Here is a 22,782-nt window from a genome sequence, read left to right on the forward strand (position 1 = left end):
AAGTTTAACACAAGTCTAAATTGTATAAAAATCTTTTGATCTTTTGATTTAAATATTTTCAAAATGCCGAAATGTAAATAGGGCTGAAGTTGAAGTTTTGTAATAATAATCAAAATCTGCAAAGTAACTACTAAATAAAGTTTTCATATAATTAATTGTAGTGGAGTACAATATTTGCCTCTGAGATATAGTGGAGTAGAAGTAAAAGTTCTGAAAACTGGATATACTCCAGTAAAGTAAAAAAAACACCTCAAAATCAAATCAGTACAGTACTTACTTGAGTAAATGTACTTAGTTATTGTGTGTGTGCGTGCGTGCGTGCGTGCGTGCGTGCGTGTGTGTGTGTGTGTGTGTGTGTGATCCGCGCATGCGTGTGTTTGCGTGCGCTCAAATGACCGGATACGGAAGGCGAGTTAGAGATTTGATTCGTCAAAACTGTAACAAGTGGGAGGGACAAGTATAATCTGCTTGCCAGAAACACCAGATCTACAAGCTGTCACGGTGTCGCGATCGGTCGCGATGGGACGCCTTGTTAGCTTGTAGATCTGCTCTTTCTTTAGCAGGCGCAGCCAGTGAGACGTGACGTGACAGCACCCACAGCACACAGGAGCGAAACAGCACGTTCACGTTGCGCTGCACAGCACTCGCCGTGGAGTCCAGAGATTGTATTTGTACTCATCGCTTTGTAACATTTAAGGGGACTTTTAGCTCGTTACTTGATGACATTGTAATGGCCGGCAGCGCCACCAAAACAGTGCACGACATATTTGAAAGCATGGAGTACGGACCGAGCAGCTCTAGCGCTGCTACTGCACAGGTACAACTTTACACAACACTGTATTTCATAACTGGCCGCCAGTGACATATCAGAGACAATTGCCCTGTGATCAGTTAATTCAACGATTTGAACGAAGGAGTGATATTCAGCATGGTATCAAACGTCAAATAACGATAAATAGTGCCTTGCTGGATAGTGCCAGCAGCCAGAGATAACGTGCTCTTATAGTTTTTTTCGTTCTTCTTCAGAACCCATAACCATGTGAAGTTCATTAGCTTTTACTGTAGCTCACATCACAAGGCAAACATGTGACTGGCAGCAGGAACATGTTAATTGTGTGTCTTTATTTACGTGAGATAGATAGTGGAACCTGGTGGTTGTGTGATCGTACACATGCTTGTACAGACTATATTGTAGTTGCAGTCCCAGTACAGTCAGTGCAGTACAATGGATTCAAACCTAAGCAGCCAGTTACTGCCCTAGCCCTGAAACATGACTGTCATATCAATAAACTGTCATATCAATAAAATACATCTATGATAGTCTTGATCAAAGGTGAGTACTAATCCAATCCACCACCTATTGTTAAACCAACAGGTAAAATAGGTGTTTTGAGTCACACCGTTACACAAAGTTTGTTAGTTAGTTCATAGCAGGATAGAACTGCACTTTTTCCAGTGTAAAGTTCACCTGCCAGCAAGTGTTTGGAGAGCCTTTTGAAAGCCCCTGCGGACCTATGTGGGTGTGTGAATTTATAAAAGTTCCCTTTCGTTGTCTCCTCTGTTGATGGAACGCATAAATCATAATGATGAATAACTTTAAGTTTTAATGCACATTGTGGTTGGGCTGAAGGCTAATTTTGGAGAGAATCAGATTCTTTCTGTACCTTGTTCCTCTGTCAGTAGGCGATACACTCCCAATTCATGCCTGGTCTTTCATTGGTCACTGTAGCAGAGGTGTCAGTCTTCCTGGCCAATCAAATAGCAGCCTGTGTAGGCTACAGTTTAACTTGTGTACATTGTGAGCCTTGTCTCAAAGTTCAGAGCTTCAGTAGAACTAAGCAAGTAAAAATGTAATTTCATCACGTTATTAGAGATGTGAACACAATAAAAAACATGATAGGAAATGTTGATTCTCTGATATCAGTTGTGCTTTATCACTGCACTGCATTTGACTTTAATCTGGTTTTAGTGTAACAGTAAATGCACAATTAATACCAAACTGCAGCAGGCTGCAGTGAAATAAACACTCTTCAAGTCAAGATAGATGCTATTTCTATTTTGTTATTTTTATGCTTCCGGATGGGTAGTTGAATAGTTGAAAGTCATACAAATAAAGCCCCCCCCCCCCGTTTAGTTTGGTTGTTTATGTTTAACACTATTCAAATTTTTGATCTGTTGTCTCATCAGGCCTGGCTGGACCACCATTCTTGTTCTCTGGGTTTGTTCATTGATGGGAAGATGGTCTGTCCAGCAGGCAGACAGACTTTCTCCATGGATGACATTAAAGGTAAAGGCTCAGGTAACATTGTACTGCTGCTATTTTGTATTTTGTAACCTATGTATTGTAAAAGTACTGCAGCTGTTTTTCCAAGCCATTATTCATTTAAAGATGCAGTGCCACGACTTTGGTACTACTTTTTCCGTTTTTTCATTTGTCTAATAGACTCAACATTACTCTTCTGGACTGACTGATGTGGTTAAGATGTGTGAGGGTGTATTGGCTGTGGTTTTTCACTTTCCCATATGTAAACTGCCAGCTTCTCTGGCAAACACGTGAATAGAGGCAAAAAAGCATCACTCGGGCCCGGATGGCTGGTGTAGCAGTCCGGGCACCTAGGCTGCTGGTGCAACCTGACAGCGTGTCGCGGGTTCGAGTCCCGATCCAGACGACCTTTGCTGCATGTCACTACCCCATCTCTCTCTCCCATTTCCTGTCAGTCTGCTATTCACCTGTTTCCTAGGCTGTGTGTTTTCCACTTCCTGTCAATTTGATCCAATGAAATCCAATGAAACTGGTCAGATGACCAATGATATCCAATGAAATCGACAGGAAGTGGAAAACACACAGCCTAGGAAACAGGTGAATACTCTATCAATAAAGGCAGAAAAAGCCAAAAAGATATTAAAAAAGAAAAAAAGCATCACTCAAAGAGATTAATCGTTTTTACAGCTAATGTCTTTTTTAGCTTTGTTACGAAGCAGTTTTTACTAATAGAAGAGAAGTTTAAAGAAGGTTAAAAATATACTTCCTTTACAATCATTTCTACATGACAGCTTTGTTTCTCTTCAATTATGCAAAGATTTCTTTTTAAAGTTTGTTCAGAATCTATAAAAATCATTTAGTTTCCATAATGATGTTGTAGCAGTTTTTAGGTTGAATCCATTGAATGTTTATTTTATTCCCCCTTCCTCCTTCCAGGTGGCAGTGTGTGTAGTATAGTGTGTGCTGAGGAGGAGGATGTGTCACTGTGTGTTTCCTCTGCCATGAGTGCCTGTACGGCCTGGAGTGGACTGCCCTGTCACCAACGAGCCAAAGTACTGCTCAGGTAACAAACCCATGTCCCTTTAAAAAATGTAAGTGAACATGGAGTAACATTTAGGGCTGGCACGGTCATGAAAAATTATTTTATTTTAGATTTGTTGTCATACAAATAACTGTGATCAATGATTTAATTGTCTTTTTGGCACTGAACATTGGAACATATAAATAAAAAATACATTTCTATTTGCCTTTTAGGCTTTGTAAACAGAAATTGCTCAGGGTAGATATGACAAATAACTTAAATATACAACACCTCTCACTTTTCACTATTTGTGAATTACGGTATTCAAAAAAATGACTGAGAATGACAGATACCAATACTCAAACTATACAATGTACTATGGCCAAAACAGGCCATATCCTTGTCATCCACACCACAGGAATTATGCTCCTTATTGGCTGGGTAGATTCCGGGCAAGGAACACAAGCTTGTTGACCCTATCTGGCCGCAACAAGATGACGTCAATAACTGCTTAAGCCGTAGTCTCTCAAGCCAGACAACTCTTCCACTACTGTATCTTTGAATGCTACATAGATGTTAGGCGGAAGCATTTGAAAATTGTGTGCTCCAACAGTCTTGACTTGAGAGACTACTTCAGTCCAATTCAAAATCTTTCAAAAAATATTTGATCTTCAAGCTCACAATAGCTATTTTTGTAATTGGCACCTATATGACATGCCTAAAATAGGGACCCCAAAGACCTAATGATGGAAATATGACATTTCTGTTAGTTTCATCCAGCTGTTATTATACAAATGAATGTAAATTATTCTAATTATGCAAAATAGTTGCTTAATAATGGCGATGAAGTAATTATGTAGTCATTGTGACAGGCAGAGGCATAGTAACATTTGATATTTATTTTGCTTATTGCATTTATGCATGCATGCAGGATTTAGCTGTTATTTTCTTGCTTATGCTTTTCAATGTGCTTTGTAGCTGTTTGAAGTGTTAGACTCCATGCCCAGCTCCACAGCAAATCTTCAATCTGGGACAGTACAATCTTCAACTTGAACGGAATGTGTTTTTCCCAGGTTGGTGAGTGTCCTGGGGCAACATGGTCAGTGTGTGTCAGAGATGTGTGATCTGTTCCAGGCTCCCTGTTCTCCCTCTTCTCTGGTCAGACTGGCCCAGTACTACGCTACCTGGGCCCAGCTCAGAGACACACTGCTCACTAACTGGACTCCTCTGGGTGAGGACAAGCTGTGTGTGTGTGTGTGTCTGTGTTTGTGTTTTAATTATGCTGCAATCGATCGGCCACTGATTTACAGCGGCCGATTTTCACTCCAAATGACTCGATCGGTTGTTGCCAAATTAACCCATTTAGACCGGGAACGCATCTGTGTGTCATTTTAAGATTTCTTTGGGCTATTCAAAAATAGCAGATCTACGAGCTTGTAGATCTGCTATTTAAAAAAGAAAAATCGTGACAATTTGTGCAAATTATATATATATATATTTTTTAAAGCGAACATTTGTAAATATTTTGTTCCAGGGACCCCCCAGAAGAGTTACGAATATTCGCTTTAAGAATATTTATATTCAAAGATTTGCTCGCAATCTAAAATGACAGAGATGCATCCCTGGATTGAATGGGTTAACAGATCCGTTAAACTGATCCTCTGTGAAGTGGTGCATGTGTAGTTGGGGTTTGGGTGGGGAGATTATGTTGTTCGGCTATTTTGGTTATGTTCCATGTCTGTGTGCATTGTGTACACATCTACTTATTTGTGAGAATGTATTGTTCATAATCAGAGAATCTATTGTGAATCTAAATGTACAGTATATTTATGTTGTGTGGTTAATGTGTTTGAATATGTTTTTCAGGTGTGGTGTTAGTGGTGGTCTCTGATGATTGCTCTCTATATTCACTAATGCTCAAAGTACTTCCAGCACTGGCCATGGGTAACACACACACACACTCGCACACACAAATCCATCCATACATAAATGGATTTGAAATTGATTTATTGAGTGATTCTCATCATAGCCGCTACCTCTTTGTAAAATGTTCTGGTCATTTACAAGACGACAAGCTTTATATTTTATGTGCAGTTTAATATTTTAAAAAAGTAATCAGGACCCAAATATTGTTTGTTATATGGTGTGTAATTTTCTGGTGGATGTGTATTTGCTTTTATTGTAAAAATGAATAAATAAAATGTATTCACTGTCTCCTAGGCAACTCTGTTGTTGTTGTTCCTGGCTCGGTCACTGCCTCTCCGGCTCTCCTATTGGCCCAGATCTTTATGGAGGCAGGATTTCCTGCTGGAGCGCTGAATATTCTAACAGGAACTGGTGTGTCTATGGGGTTTAAAGTGGCCCAGAACTCTAACATCAGCTATGTCACCTACAGCGGCAACAAGCAGGTGTGTGTCTGTATGTTTCGTTTAGTGAGGGGTCAGTTTGATCCTCAGCTGATACCTGATTACGGTTATTGCTATCAGCTTAAACCCACATCTTTTCAGTTGATAGATACTGTAAACCACTGGAATAATCAATAATGAGTGTTTCATTTCTAAAGACTGATTTATACTGCGACAGTGTCACTCTACAAAAATTGCTAAACTACAAGTGTAGTTGTGACGTAAGCTTGTTAATATTTGGTGAGTCGCACAAGTATAAATTAAGCTAGAGTCCCACTTAGATCTTCCACGCTGTTGACGTCTACACTACCAGCTGTGAACTCTTAAAGTGTCGTTATTTCCAATTCAGCATCTCCAACTAAAATCCAGGACAGAGAGGGTTGCTTGTAAATCCTAACAATCTACAAGCTAACAAATCTGCATAATCGCAATGCTTTTTTGGCAAGTGACGCCTTCAAACTAAAGAGTATAAACAGGGCTTTAGATTGCTCCTGCAGCGGATATAGATTTCCCCACAAATGTGGTATATTGCCTTGTCCAATTTCAACCATTGCCCCATATAGCTTGGCTCCAAGCCAAGATATATAATTGAACATTATCTGTAGATATTAAGTAGTATTAAAAAGAAGTAATAACATTACATACAAAAGAAATCCCCCATAGCCCCTTACCGCGAACCTGAAGTGACTTCTACGTTTCCTTTCTCCCCAAAAGCCCTTGAACATAGAATGGAAGACAGTCATTGATGATAACTAAACGATGATCATTATTGTGTTTATTCATCTGTTTTATGTTTCTAAAATACTCTCTTGCTCTCCCTATTTTAGGACGGAGCGATGCTGTGCAAGATCACAGCGGGGATGGGTGTGCCCATGTCTCTCTCTCTGTCTGTGGGGGCCACCTGTCCATTTATTATCTTTGAGTCGGCCGACATAGACAGCGCCGTGGATGGAGTGATAGAGGCCGCCTTCAAGAAGAGGAAAGAGGTGAGAAAGGCAGCCCTGAGCCCTCCTATACAAACATTCAGATTCAGCGGTTTATTGACATGAACCAAGATCATGAAGAATCTGTTTTGAAGTATATAAAGGAAAAGCAGAAGAGGACATGGTAGACATTTAGCTGATGCTAGGTTGCTCAAGGACAATTTGACAGAACTTAGTTTTTCTAAAATGTACTTCCGGTACAATGATTGAACCTGTGAAATGTATGCTACAATTCATTCATTCCTGTGATGTAACTGGCTTCAATTTGAGACATAAATTCTGCATTGAACATAAAATCCAGACCGGATGATTGGGCCGACATTCAGTAATAATAATAAACAAACAAACAAGACAGGTTCTAAAGGCATGGCTTCCATGTGGATCTCTGACTTCATGTGGCCAGTCCATCATCAGTCAGCTATTGATTGATTGATTTGATTAGGATTCAACAAACAGAATCTCATAGCAACATGAGAAAAAATCCAAAGGATGGCAGCTAAAAGTATTACTTAAAACACTTATTTCCAAAGTGGTCCTCAGTGTAACAAAAACATTACATACACATGGAACACATGGAACATAAATGTTGTGCTGATCTATCCAACGGTTTGCAATATTAGTCCCGGACAATCATACACTCCTCCTGCAGTCTTGTTGTGCACTGAAGCTAAAGTTAGCTAATTCAGACAGATACACTCGAGAGGTTTACACACATGCGCAGCACTGTGTGGGCGATGTAAGTAGATGACCAAATTGGTGGTCTATTAACACATTGACTGCCAGAATTATTTCAGATTTTTAGCTGTAGCCTGCCAGAGATTTTTCATTGAAAAAAAAAAGTACTCAGGAGCCGAGATACAGAATTTTTAAGTTTTAAGTTAACAAGGAAGTGGATAGGAGTCTAAATCTTCGAACAATCATATCTCCTTGGTCTTTGGGTCAAATTTAAAAGAATTTTTTTTTAAATAGAACGCAGATCTGCGTTCTTGGCAGCCCACGTATTTATTAAAAATAGAACGCAGATCTGCGTTTTTGGCAGCCAATGTGTTAAGCTCACCTCATTCATTCTACTTCAGTGCCACTGAATGTTGTACAAACTGTGTTTGCTCCCACCACCAGAAGGCTATGCTTTCCCTAAGGTTCTGTTTTCCCCTGGGGGGTTGTTACTGATGTTCAATGGTTGTCTTCTAATGTGCTGACTGCTGAGAGCAGGGAGTAATGTATAGCGGAACCTGAACGCCAAGATCAAATCTATTCATGAGTTATCTGACTGAAATAATGACATGCCCAAAATAGAGATGCCAAGTTAAAAGTGGTTAAAATATATATTTTTAGGCTATAGACTTTGCCTCTGTGTTATGCACAAAGCACTGATGTAGTGAAAAAATACTTTTTCTATAGTCAAAAGGCAATAATAATGTGTGGTTGTCAGAAAATATCATGGCTGGTGTGCACTTGTCTCACGGCACACCAGTGTGCCTCGGCTCACCATCTTGGAATCCCTGCAATAAGTGTAGCTCTTGTCTTTTCCTCTCCCTGTCTCTTTTCTCTTCAGGTCCAGTGGGTGTTATGTGTGCAGGAAAGCGTGTGGGACAGCGTGGTGTCCCGTCTGACGCTTCGCATGGCAGGCATGAAGTGTGTGGCTCTGCCCAGCGAAGTAAACAGGAGCCTGGTGGATGCTGCAGTACAGGAGGCTCAGCGCCAGGGGGCCACGGTCAGTCACTGAACTGTGATTGGAATTTGTTGAATCCAAGCAGCAGCTCCTCTCCCGGAGGAAATGGACCCATGAACAGCTCTAATTTGAACATTTTAAAATAAATTACAATGTATCTGTTCCGTTGCAGCATTGGAGACAATGCCCTCATTGTTCTGTCAGAAATACATGCCAGCACTGATAAAGGGAATTGATCTGCTTGGAGACATACAATGTTAATTCTTGGAGTTAACAATTCCAATTCTCTTCACAAATCCGGATCTCGAAGTTGACGGAGATAGAGTCTGGATCATACAAATGGGCCAATGAGATTGTCACACACAGGGTGGCTAGTTGGTAGATTGTTGAAGAGACAACCAAATAATCACTGTCAGTTAGCTGTTAATGCTAGCACTACCGCACTTGAAATAATGTTCACATGAGCCAGTTATACTTCAAACTGAGCGATAAGAAAACAGAATGCCTGCAACACTCCGTACTAAAAAGAGTCTTAAGGTGCACGGCCCAACAGTAGAATGAAACAGCCAGCACTCAGTAAAGTCCTTTCATTGATTTATTTGCCTGGAGGAAAGCAACGGACGCGTTTTGACCTGGTCGGTCTTCCTCAGCGGACCAGGTCGAACAACGTTACCCAACACTGGTTAAGACAAGGCAATGTTTATCTCTTCCCCAGCTGATCCAGCCCTGCCCCGCATCCTCTTCTGGAGCTCAGTACCCTCCCACGGTGCTGTGTGGCGTGGCCGCCTCCTCTCCCTGTGTGGTCACTGCTCCACCCGGACCACTGCTGCCTCTCATGTCATTCAGGAGCAACACAGAGGGAGTTGCCCTGGGTAAGGGACTTGTGTGTGCACGTGCATGCACATGGACAATGTAGCCGATTGTCTCTATATTGTTTTCAATTACAACATGAATATAGTATATTATCTATATAGTTAAGAAGTGTATGTAATCATAGACATATTTGTATTATTTGTGTGTTCCCAGCTAACCACAGTCCCCATGGCCAGGCAGCCTCTGTCTGGACTGAAGATCTCACCCTGGCTTTGGAGACTGCTAAGAGGTGCAGCCTTCTCTTTTGTCTTTGCTAATTTTCTCTCCTCTCTCTTCTACCGCTCTTTCTTTTATCTGTCTGTTCCTCTTCTGTTTATCTACCTGTTTATCTTCTTCAGGTCATGACCTGAAGAAGATCCACAGCGGATCGAAACGTTGTCAGCCTTTTTGTAATATAGATGTACATTTTACCTGCTTTGGTGTGCGGGCTCTATCTTTTTGAACTGAAGCCTCTTTAGCCCAGCAGCCACCGGTCGATAAACTGTTGAAACTGTTTGAATACAAACCACTTAAAATGTTTAAATTCTCTCTCTGTTTGTCTCTCCCACTGTCTCTCTGCCTGTCCATATCTTACTGTCTCTCTCTCTAGCCTGTCTGTTGGATCAGTATGGGTAAATTCTCACTCCATGTGGGACCCCTGTCTCCCCATTTCGGGTCACAAGGACAGTGGAACTTGCATTGATGGAGGACAGGAAGTAAGCATTTCCACACAGAAATAGTGGAAATATGAATCGTGTGTGCTTGAACCGCTTCACTGACTGACTGATTGATTGGCTGAATGATTGATTGTTGATGTATTGTGATAATCTAATAATCTTGGTGTTGTAAAACTATGATCAGGATATCAGAAGCCGGTTGATAATCATTGATTTTGATTAAATCGATTAAAAGTACTTAATTGATAGTCAATTAATTGTTTACATAATGTACCTAGAAGCAGGAGATGATATCAGTGAAGCTGGAAAAATATATATATTTTTAACCTATGATAGATTTAATAATTTTGTGCGTTTGATTGTATTTTATAAGTTCTGAATAATGACTTCTCTCTCCTGTCTCCCAGGGTCTCTACCAGTTCTTGAAGTCCTCCAGCTCTTCCTCCCCTCCTCTTCCTCGTTCCTCCCCTGTTGATGTGAACTATGACAAGTTTGGAACATCTGCGTCCTTAACTATCATTCCTGATGGTTCAGACTCTGCCAGGTGTGTGTGTGCGAGCGAGCGTGTATGTTTGTGTACACACAATGTACCGTATGAGTATGAATTCATTCATTTTCTAGATGATTTTGTGAGTCATATTCATCACAATCTCGTCCTCCTCTTCCTCTTTGTGTATGTCTTTTTCTGTTCCCCCCCACCAACCCCTCCCTCTCTCCTCTCCATTCTCTTCTTCTTTCTTCTTTCCCAGTGCCTCTAAAACCTACCAGCAGTTTGTCGGGGGAAAGCCTTGCAAGTCAGAGTCTGGCAGCAGTGTGGCAGTGGGGGCACCAGGGGGCGCTGGCGTGTTGGCCTACTGCCCAGACGGTGGCAGGAAGGACGTCCGCAACGCAGTGGAGGCTGCGATCAAAGTTCAGCCTGGGTAATAGAATACTATACAAAACAACACTGGTTCTCAAAGTGGGAACAGTTAAAATGTTCAGCTATTTCAGCTAAAATAGATGATCTACAAGCTCATAACCTGTTACTCTGCGACACATTGTAGCTTGTAGATTGGCTATTTTTGAAAAATGCTGACAAATCTTGACAAATATTCTGTTATGGGATCCTTAGCACAAAATATTTTCAAAAGGTGGTTCATAGTCGAATACATATACATTTTGGGGTCCTTGACATGAAAATGTTTGAGAACCTTTGCAATATTGTAAGGGAACAGCCAATCACACATGCGAATGACCATCGCCTGTAGAGACTGAATCCATATCTTGTCGAGCTAAACGTGGGCAGTGCAGAATGTGATGCACACAGAAATCAATTTGCTGGTTTATTTATCCTTTTGAGTGGATGTGGTAGTTGTTCACAAAAATGAGCGGCCAAGTGCGGTCAACCCCACACACTTCGTTGTTGTTGTTTGACGTTCGGTCAAAGTTCTACAAAGTTGAACAGAAGACAAATATTTAACCATTTAAACCCTATTCTTAAGCTGACCAGGGTCCCTTGGGGTCTATACTTGGTCCCCTCTTTTTCCCTCTACACCAAATGTCTTTTACGAAAATAGCTGATCTACAAGCTCACAACGCGTTGCGGCGCGCTATGATCCAATCCAATCCACTTTATTTATAGAGCACATTTAAAACAACAGTGTTGAACCAAAGTGCTGTACACTCAGTAAAATACTAAAATAAACAAGAGAATACACACAATAAACAAGACAACATTTGACACAATGCCTGGAGGAAGCAGCAGCTTCTCAAACGCTATGAGCATGGCGATCGGCTATTTTGGTTTGATTGATTGAATACTTTATTAACAGTTTGCAAAGACAAGCACAGGAAAGTACAGTTCAATACAAGGTCTGTTGTGAGGATTTTAAACCCAAGAAAGCACTATGGCATGTTTCCATTGGGGTCCTTTGTACTCAATTCACCGAATGCTCGCCAATTATGACATGCCCAGGGTCTAGTGGTGGTTAATTTGTGCATTTGTGACTGTCACTGTACCCCTAGTCTCGCGTAGCCAGACAACTATTCCACAATCTCCGAATGCTATTGAGTCTGGAACTACACCTCCCGAAATATAAATACATTGGCGCGACTGTAAAGACGAAGGAGGAGGCTTCACAGCCGCTTTATATTTTAATCATGATCAGAGCTTCCGTGTCCCAGACTGTATGACCGGAAGCATTTGAAAATTGTGGGAGGCAACAGTCTGGCCGCACGACTACTGTACCCCAATATACAAAACCCAATAAAAGTTAGTGGAACATATTGGAATGAAATTAAGAGGGAACAACACAATTGAATTTAATGTAATAAAACCTTAGAAATTTGCCTTTTGGTTTAACTGCGGTAGAGTTACAATCAAATGTATTCTGAACACAAGGACAATAAATAACATCTTATCTTATATTAGATGAGATGCAATAATTGCAGAGTCTAACACCAGCACAGAGTTTTCAGCACAGGGTCCAGAAGATATTTACAAGAGGGTGTGGTGGAGAGCTGGTAAAACTGAAAAGTCAGTGACATAATGGGATATGTTTTAGACATCTACTTTTATTCTAAACCAGTATAACTAGATATATTTATTGGCTTACAGAAATTTGTAGAAAGCGTTGTTACTGCTGAAGAATTGGTTAAAACAGGGGTTCTCAACTAGGGGTTCGGTTCGTCTAGGGGTTCGTACGCCTAGGGGTACTTGCCAGTACTGCAGGGGGTTCACAAACTTGTGAGGAAAATAGGGTGACTCTTTTTTTTTTTTATGTATTCTGTACAGAAATATGGTTGTAATGATTTATAATATAGCAGTGTGAGCCTGAGTCTAAAGTGAGACTGAAAGTTGTAAATTGTTCACTACATTTATAGCCTACCTTTTTAAGCTGCAATTACAACAATTGTTCTTATTGAGCTACATTTGTAATCATAGGAGGTGCTTCAGTTGAACCTTTGAGACAGAAGAGGCAGAAGAGGTTCAGTGCTCAGAAAAGGTTGAGAACTCCTGGGTTAAAAGGTTACATTTAGGTGGTGCACAGACAGACACACAGCTAGTAATCTCAAACCATATTGTCACCTGGAAGACATAAACATCTTCCTGTCAGGCAGAGTCTTAAGTCTAAGTTAAGGTGAGACACATGACATGAATACATAACTGTTGTCAGATAAGACAAAGAAAGCTAAACACACACACACACACACACACACACACACACACACACACACACACACACACACACACACACACACACACACACACACACACACACACACACACACACACACTCCCATGATATCTGGGAGGACAGCTTGAGGACAGAATTTTGAGGACAGAATTCCATTTCTCTAACTGCTAACTGTGTATCTTAAGGCTGACACTACCATCCAGCGTCCGAATCCTACGCAAACTTAACCATAAGTTTGACAAAACCTTAATTCTAACCCTGACCCTGTACCTAAACACTATCCCAAAATGAAGCCTTTTAGTCGTAAGGTTTAGTAAAATTATGTGTTCACTGTTGTTTAGGCGTTTTCTGTTACGATGGAGACGTTACTTTTCTTTCAAGGGTAGAATTATAAGTACACACATACGTGCACACATACAGATGCACACGTATTGTCCAGACAGAAGGAGAAACATCTTTTGCAATACAAAGTAGGCACCTATCAAAGTCTAATGTGTCTATGTGATAAACACACAAAAAAATCTCTAGTACTATATGCTACTGTATTATCAGACATGCATTGTAGAGTATATCATGTGCAGGTGTGAGGCCACCGTGTCATTAATAATTAACCAATATATTATTACTCATGGTATCAATGATCACCTATGTCGATATTGATGGCTCCACTGTCACACCCTCTACCGACATAGAGTTCCTCCTGCATGTAAACCGGGGTCACCAAAACTGCCTTCTTCCATCTTGTACAAAATTGTCTGTCTCCGGCCCTCTCTGTCATTCTCTGCAGCTGAAACACTCATCCATGCATTCATCACATCCAGGCTCGACTATTGCAACAGTATCGACAGTATTCAAATAGCCGATCTACAAGCTCACAACGTGTCGATGTAGACAATTTTAAAGTGTTTTTCAAAATAGCAAAAAATGCCCAAACAATTAGGCATAAGGGGTAAGGCGGCCTCTACCCATTCTGCTATGGCTATTGGCTGCTGACAATACAGCAGGAGCGGTAACGCCTAGTGGTGTGTTCTAGTTGTTTTTTAAGGTATATGATGATCATTCCCTGCACGACACGCGCGTGGTCGTGGGTATACGCTAGCGCGTTTTCAATGGATGAAATAGTTAGTAGAGGGCTACGATTGGCAATAAATGTTTCTGCAGGTCACACTATGTATATAGTGTAACACGGTAGAACACACCACTGGTAACGCCCACCAAGGGTTTTGCAAGGTGCTGGTGCTGACCTTCGGGAACAATCTTAAAAAGAAGAAAATAGTGTCGCACCCTCTGGCTCCATATGCAGTGATTTTATTTGAACCTTTCAGCCTGTTGGCCTTCCTCAGAATCAGCTAATGACAATATACTATGGTCTTCTTGACTTGAGTGAGTTTTTGCTTTTATAAAAGAGTTACCATATATGGCAAAGTCATAGTCCCGATCTTTAATAACAATTCTATTACAATAACCATTTCTACAAGAAATTAGTCCCCGGCTGCCTGCTTAAACAAGGCAGTTACTATGCAACGTTTACTTTAAGGTTTTTTCTTCAAGTTTGTCAGTTTCATTGTCCAGCTTTGCCCGTTTTTGATACTGGCATAAAAATGGTGCAACATGTAATTAAACCACATTAGTTGTTGTTTGAAATCAACAACTAATGTAAAATGTGCAATCGTCTGATTCTGTATTTCATTTTGGGTTTGGTGCAAGACTCTTATAGTGATGACTAAATAGTGTTTTTTGAACACAACTTGTTAATGATCCTCCTCTTCTTTAAATTTTCCTCTTTTACAGCTGGATGAAGAAAAACCCTTCTGCACGCGCTCAGTCCCTCTACGCTCTGGCCAAGGGACTGGAGGCAAAGAGGAGGGACATGTCTGCATCAATCACTGCCCAAACCGGCCTCACATTGGAGGAGGCTGACATGGAGGTGGAGCTTAGCATCGCCAGGCTCTTTGATTGGGCCGCACGTTGCGATAAGGCACTGGGTGGTGCTCCGGTAAGGATTTTTTGTGCGATTCCACAAATGCAATAAATATGTTTAATAAGTAGGTTTTGTCTTGGGGAAGTTGGTATAGGGACAAGGTAAATGTATTTACGTTTTTTTTTCTCACAAATGTGAGATAGGCAATTGCGGGAAGAAAGACATAGAGTCTAAACGTGTGGCTTCCCTGTACAATCTTTAGTTAACGAGTTTGTATGTAAATAGGTGTGCAGTAACTGCAGTTTGAGAATGCTAGCCTAGTTGGTTAACAGACAGCTAACTAGCAATTCCAGCGTAGTGTCTCCGGATTATGGATATAAGCAGGCGACGGAGCCAGCTCATTCCTCTGATATGGGAACAAATATGATAATGCACAAAACATTTGACAGTATTTCCAGATGAGATATTGATGTCTTTTTTCTTGTTTTTCTAATTGCTACATGGATCAAGTATGTTGTGATTGCCATTTTGGGACCTCTGTGCTCTCGCTTTGGAAAGGCGTACCTGCAGTGTATGGGAATGTAAAACAAAAAGTAATGGCTGAGTGACAGATAATATAATCCCTTATTCTCCTCCAGCCCGTCCCTCAGTCTGGCTCCGCCCTCTCTTTGCCTGAGGCCCTAGGAGTGGTGGGCATTGTCCTCCCTGACAACAAGCCCCTCCTCTCCCTGGTGACACTTCTTGGGGCAACCATCTCCATGGGCAATGCTGTAGTGATGGTTCCCAGTCAGAAGTACCCTCTCCCAGCTTTGCAGTTCATCCAGGTGAGGCTTTTGCCACAGGGCAGACATGCAGTTACACAATGTCCTGAAATAACTAAAACACCTCACTGGAGTGTTTTTTCTTTTTTTTTTTACCACTTGAACCCTATTGTCCGTGTTCTGGGCATGTCATAGTAGGTGAACATTTGGTGAAAATAGCTGATTAGTCAGGTGGCTTAGCAAAATTACCATCACGAAGCGGATAAAAGCGCAAAAAAAATCTTGAGGCCTCTTTATGACCTACTGATTCTAGCCTACGAGCCAAAAAAAATAAATCTAATTAAGAAAATCTAATTAAAAAACAGGCCCATTCACTTCTTGGCCTATAACTTTTGAACCATAGGTCATACCACCAAAAAACTTTTCCCTGGACCAAAAGTGCGGATTTGTGTTAGTATTGGACAAAATCTATATGAGTAGTAGCATAATGTGTTTTGAAGATAACGCAAAATGGCAGAAATAGGCGGGGCCTTTATGAGAAGTTGCGTCATGATCCAATGTTAAAAAATGGCATTAAGCCACTGGACTAGATGTGCAATCACACAACGTGTCGTAGTCTTGTAGATCAGCTATTTTTGGTGTATGTAGAGGGAAGAAAGGAGGGAGCCAAGTACAGACCCCTGGAGGATCCATGAATTGAGTACGTGGGGATCTCATTTGAAACAAGCCATTGCGGCTTTTATGAGCGATCCATTCACAAATCAAAATCTGATTGAAATTGTCATTTGTGTTGGTGTTTGCAGGCTTAATCGTCTACGAAATGTTTCTTTCCTCATCTTCCTCTCCTGTCCTCTCCTCCAGGTGCTTCAGTCTTCAGACCTGCCTGCAGGCTTGGTAAACATCATAACAGGAAATAGAGATCAGCTGACTGCAGCTCTGGCCAATCACAGTGTCATCAAGTCCATCTGGTACTGGGGTAGCATGGAGGTAATTAGACAGTGATAATGAATAGGTACATGTACACACTGTGTACATACACACAGTTGTGTGGGTCATTAAGGGAATTTGATGTATTTTGCTTGTGTACATTTTGTGAGATTGTTAATCATGCTGAGACTGCCTGGTTAAATAATTGAATACAAATCTGAAAAATACACACTGTACATACATCAAACATACACACCCTAATGTGTTACTTTTAATTCATATTATTGTAACGGCTCAGGTTCAAGAATGTATTCTCCCGCTTGGTCCGCATCCTATATTACATTTTCTTGTTCTCATTCAAATGAAGTCTCTTATGTTTGTTTGCTCTTTATCTCGCTCTTCCTAATATCTCATTCTTAATTTTTATGTCATTCTAACTTTTATTCCTAACTTTTATTCCTCCTCTCTCTGTGCCCCCCCACACACACACACACACACACACACACACACACACACACACACACACACACACACCAGGGCTGTCAGTACCTCCAGTACACATGTACCCACCCTCTGAAGACCCTGTGGCTCCACTGCCAGAAAGATGAGGAGAAGAATGGAGGAATGGACTGGGCTCACCCTCATCCCACGCTACTGGAGGAGATGTGGAGAAATGCCGTCCAGTGGAAGAGTGTCTGGATCCCTACTGCCTAGAAATGAAGAAGGAAGGAGGGATAAAGAGAGTGGTAGAGTGTCAAATAATGTATGGTGGGTGAGATGGATGGAGAGGAAGGGACCAGGAGATCTACTACTATTGCTTGTCTAGAGAAATTACAGATTCAGTATTTAATACTGATAGATATACTATTGGTAGACAGGATCGCAAGGATACTGTACATTTGAGAATGTGGGAAAGGGAAGGAACTAAGAAAAGAGGGAGGGGGGTTTACAGAGTGCACTTAATTCAGACAGGCAGGCAGATTTTGGATTAGGGGGGGATTTTCAAATATACTCACAGGTATTAAGGTTGTTTAATGTAAAATCAACCCAAAACAGAATTGAAATGTGTGAAGCTTAAGTTAGCTTCAGTTAGTATTTTCAGGTTCCCAGGTGATTTCTTTTCTTTCTTTTCTTTCCCCTCAGATGACATTATGAAGACATCTTTGCTCTCTTTAAGATGTCTCTGAGGTCATGTTTGTGTCCCAACAGAGCAAAAACAAAGCAGAATCAAAACTTTCGTATGAAAGTGAATTCACATTTAAATAGTCCTATTGTTATGATTGGTAATACATAAATAAATAAATTGCCTTCTGTCTGAAACTGAGAAGGAAGCTGTGGGTTTTGGTGGGTTGTATCTGCAGTACATCAAAGTCTTAATGAAGGATATTACTGTACATTTTGTGTAGGATGCGTCAAACAACATTTAGAGCTAAAGCAATCACGTTTTGTTCTGAAATAAACCTATAGAATCATATATTGTTTAATGTTCCACAACTAATAGTTGTAGTGTCATATCATTAATATAAATGAGAACTCTACTGTCTACTACAGTTGAGGAAAAAGTATAATGAAATAAAATGTCCCCATATTTTGATGATCATTTAACAAAGAACACAAGATCACGGAAGAAAACTGTGACTTTACTTTATCATCATTTGTACAGCCTCAAATAGTAGATACATCTCAGTAGGATTCTCTGTAGAAAGATTATTTATCTTTGATTTTACTAGCCAAGAATCAAATCCAGGAAGAAATTGTTATTGTCATGAACATCACCAAACCATTACAAGCTACCTCTTCCTACTGTTTTTCTTACTTCCTACTGTTTTTCTTACTGTCAGGTTGGTCATCAGACCAGATTTGGGTCTTTTCCTAATCCTAAGATCCGTATTGTTTGATTTACAATTGAACACTATCAACCTTTGTGCTCAGATACCTGTGGTGAGCAGAATGGCATACAAACACCATGACCACCTGGATTGCCAGAATGGTGTTATATTTCAGTCCAATGTAAAGCTAAGTTAAAATTTCTACTATACAGTGCTTTCAACTATACAGTGCCACAACCTTTACGCCTTACTTCCATTGTGGAATTATATTTTTAATAATTAAGTTAATCCTGCCATACTTAAAGCTGTGCAATTTGATACTGTTTTTGTTGTTAAATTCCTTGGTATTAACATTCCTAGAATCTAGAATGTGCCAGATTCCATTTAGGAAGTAGTGTTTTGTTTAAAAAACTTTTATGTGGAATGAAAGAATGGTGACCTGGATGGATACATGAATGTCTAAAGTACCTAATTAAAATGATAAAATGACTTCATGAATTAGTTTTTTCCTGTAGCTTTTAGGCATAAATGTTTTAATGGTAGGTCAGATGGTATCTCACATACTGTACAATAACTGCAATACATTTTAAGTTTCTGCTTCTCACTTGGTCTTCCTTTCTTTTCTAAACCTAAACTCGCTGAGTAAAAGGGCTACTGAAAAAGAGAACTACAGAATGCTGAGTCATGGCAATGACACAGCAAAATCCTTTGGGCGGGCAAAGCTTGACTTGACATCTGTGCAGAAATGCATGACGATGAGTCAGGCGAACTTGTGACAAAGCACAGGATTAATGCAGACAGGAAGGATCGTGCCTTTTTAAACTGCAGTCACCTTTTTGTATAAAGTAGTTGGAAGATTTAAGAGCATATTAAATGAGCAGTTCTGTATAGAAATTAGCTTGTATAACCCACACATACAGAACATTTAATCTCATTTCCTTTATGGAACCAGAAGTACAAAGTGTACCACAATGACATTGAAGGAATGACTTTTAAAACTATCAACTGCCACGGTATTTATCACAGGTTTATAACTGGTGACTGAGTTCTTTTCTTACTTTGAACAACACCGTAAAGTTCAACTTCATTAAACAACATTAAACAATATTGCATGCCAATTTGGCATGTCTCAATATTAGCTTTGTGTTATTTACCCTAGACGAACTTGTTTTAGAATGAGCCACCCTGAAAACACTGAAGAAGAATAAAGCTTAATCTATACTCTATCGCATGATGGTTTAACTTGCAGATAATATGTGATCTTCATCTTCAAGTGTTGTTCTTTAAAATGATTTCTTCTTTAAAGCTTTAAATTAATTAGGTCCAAGGAGATGAACAGAACCTGACTGTGAAACTAAACAAAATACTTTTCTTTTTTTTAATGCTATTTATTTTCTTCTACAGCTCTGCCCTCCTCCTGTTTATATTGAATCTACATTAGATTGTGTGTTTACTTTAAATTAAGTCTCAATGCATGAACACAGTTCAGTTCATAGGAGTTGGGAGTATCTTGATGTTTTTATCCTATTATAAAATATTCCTTTTCCTACATCATAAAATGTCTCATCATGGTTTCATAATGTCACATTTATTTCCTCTTTCCTCAGTCATATGAAAGAAGGTCACTGACCACAAGTCAGAATCACAAGTCCTAAGAATGACAACGCAGATTACCATTTAAAGTACTAGTACGGTACAGGTAATATTCCACAATGAATAATAATATAAATCTCATCTGATAGGATAACATTTGATACATTTATTGCTGTGTGTATTTAAATCTTACGGCAGTTACCCTCCAGCCTTCAGCAAGAACCAAAAACATAGTGGAAAAAAATATTTAATTAGGTTGCGTTCCTTTTAAACAGGCATTATTCAAGAGGACAATGCACCAACTAGTCACGGCACAATGGCTCGCTATCATGCCAACTAATAATAGACAATCAAAAGGCATCCGCAGCTATCCAGACATTGCAGACATTCCATCCCCAAACACATTGTCCAACTCAGTTCTTTTACACACCGAAATTGGTCCGAAGTATCAAAAAGCAGTATTGAATCAAAATTGATGGTCAAATGAATAGATATCTCAGATTGCACATGTAGTGAAGAAGTTCAACATTCTGTCATTCGAATTACGAGATGGACAATCATTCATATGCAATTATTCACCTTAACATCTTGAGAAGACCTTTCATAAAGCAGAAAAAGATTCATGGTGCCCAAGGCTGAGGGTCAATGTTTTAAGAGGCCCTGTATCATACCTTTCCATGGGGTCCAGAATTCATGGCAACAGCCCTGGTGATCATGAGTCCCAGTCAGATGTTGTATGTTTCAGAAAATGTTTTAATTACAGGTTAGAGGCAGTGCACTGGAGTTTTCCCATGGTAACAATACTCAGGTATTCAAGAACGTATTGTTTATAAGCTCACAGCTTTTAAACATAGTCAAAAATCATCACTATGTGTTGTTGTTATATACAATAGATCTGAAGGAACAATATAACCTCAAGGGCTGTTTTTCCCAGTCTCCCTGTAGTCTTGCAACATTACTGTGTGTGTACAGTCATAAAACAACCCTGTAACCATACCCACAAATACTTATGGTAACAGCCTCATCATTTGATATCATACTTTATCAGTTGGTTTCAACCATATTCATTGATTAAAGCTGTTTGTGTTATGAATTAAAGGTTGGCTCCAATGATAAAGGATTGGTTCTACTTAGCCTGTTTTCTATTACATAACTCTAAATATAATTAAGCAAGTATTAATTGGTTTTGGTTAGTAATTTAATACATGTCACTTATCCCCGCCCCCCAATCTTGTTGAGAATGAAGCAGCTGTACTTATAGTTCATATAAGGAGCATTCTGGCCCCTAAATATGGGTAAAGTTAGGTCTGCTATGGGAAAATGGTTGGTCAGACACAGTAACAGTCATATGGTATTGAGTAATACCATAAAAACCACTGTGGCTAGAAACAGCTTATCAGCAGTTTACAGAGGTGTGAGGTTTTGCAGGTAAAAAAGACCTACATTTATAGCCTGACCCTGGGAGGCCAGTTCTGTTGCTGGTGCTATGCAGAATCTGTAAAAAATAATGAAAAAGTGGAAGTTGTAAGGCAACTGAGGGAAGGGGGGGGGGGAGAAAAGATTTAAAGGGGTAGTTCACCCCCAAAATAACTTTTTTTCTATTGATTACTGACCATCTGGAGCCTTGAATTCATAGATATTTTTTTGTTTTTGTCACATTCCTAAGCCAATAATTTGATTATAATAAATGTGTCCCCATTGATTCCGGTAGGAGACACAAATGCATTTGTGTCTCCTACCGGAATCAATGGGGCTAAATTTATTATAATCAAATAATAAAGGAAGGAATGCGACAAAAACAAAAAAATATCCATGAATTCAAGGCTCCATGGGGTGAGTAATCAATAGAAAAAAAGTTATTTGGGGGGTGAACTACCCCTTTAAGAACTGCTTCACTTTTCCAGTTTTCTAGAAATTTCCACTGAGTTCTGTAGAAAGCCGGAACCACAAAAAAACTGTAGGCTATACACTTTGCTCACATCATTTGTCATCAGTATTTCTCCACCTGTATTTTTTTTTCCTATGTAAAAAATTGAATATTGGTATTGATATTAAAATCGCTGATTCACCACTGTTTATGTTATCCAACCAAACAACATTAGCCTATAATATGTCTATGCCTACATAAGCTTTATAGCTCCAAATTGCATTATGCACCAAATGATTATTTTTAAATGAAAATAATTAGGCCTACCTTTGTTATTTATTTATTTTTGCTAATGAGGTCAAATTGAACGAATTTATGTGAAAATTATAACAATCAAACTGAAAACATGTTGCAACATTCATGAGGTCAGACACAGTGATTGGCAGTGGTGGAAAAAGTACTCACATTTTGAGCTTTAGTAAAAGTATCAATACTGCAATGTAGATTTACTAAAAGTCAAGTAAATCAAAATGTACTTTAAAAAGAACAAAAGTTTTGGCATCAAACATATTTAAAGTACCAAAAGTAAAAGTACTGATTATGCAGAATGTCCCGTTTCACAAGTTATCATGATATAACCAAAATTAATACATTTTTTTAAAACTGTCACATCATGACGCGTTGTGAGCTTGTATATCGGCTATATTCAAACAGCCAAAGTTTAAATAGGGTTGAAGTGGTTAATGTATGTTTATTGTTTTGTAATAATAATCCAAATCTACAAAGTAACTAGTAACTAAAGTTTTCAAATATTTGTAGTGGAGTAAAAAGTACA

The 22,782-nt window shown here is 39.6% G+C and overlaps 1 protein-coding gene across 1 annotated transcript; it reads left to right on the forward strand.

The window, feature by feature from the left end:
- Positions 1 to 615: 615 nt before the first annotated feature.
- Positions 616 to 19,089, forward strand: aldh16a1 (aldehyde dehydrogenase 16 family, member A1). The gene is made up of 17 exons (XM_080447757.1): positions 616 to 817; positions 2,188 to 2,287; positions 3,200 to 3,326; positions 4,358 to 4,515; positions 5,151 to 5,228; positions 5,505 to 5,692; positions 6,517 to 6,675; positions 8,228 to 8,386; positions 9,060 to 9,216; positions 9,371 to 9,446; positions 9,807 to 9,912; positions 10,281 to 10,417; positions 10,623 to 10,793; positions 14,841 to 15,045; positions 15,609 to 15,794; positions 16,593 to 16,718; positions 17,196 to 19,089. The coding sequence occupies exons 1-17, from the start codon at positions 731 to 733 to the stop codon at positions 17,370 to 17,372; spliced, it is 2,397 nt and encodes a 798-aa protein (XP_080303883.1). The 5' UTR covers positions 616 to 730; the 3' UTR covers positions 17,373 to 19,089.
- Positions 19,090 to 22,782: the final 3,693 nt, after the last annotated feature.

This window comes from Gymnoscopelus braueri (genome assembly GCF_963280865.1).
Source record: "Gymnoscopelus braueri genome assembly, chromosome: 13".
NCBI lineage: Eukaryota > Metazoa > Chordata > Actinopteri > Myctophiformes > Myctophidae > Gymnoscopelus > Gymnoscopelus braueri.

What these genes read in the sequence shown, in the direction of transcription:
- aldh16a1 (XM_080447757.1), top strand. Translation starts at nt 731, where the DNA reads ATGGCCGGCAGCGCCACCAAAACAGTGCACGACATATTTGAAAGCATG. An exon ending in CTCCATGGATGACATTAAAG is followed by an intron (nt 2,288 to 3,199) that starts GTAAAGGCTCAG and finishes TCCTCCTTCCAG; the next exon opens with GTGGCAGTGTGTGTAGTATA. An exon ending in CACTAACTGGACTCCTCTGG is followed by an intron (nt 4,516 to 5,150) that starts GTGAGGACAAGC and finishes TATGTTTTTCAG; the next exon opens with GTGTGGTGTTAGTGGTGGTC.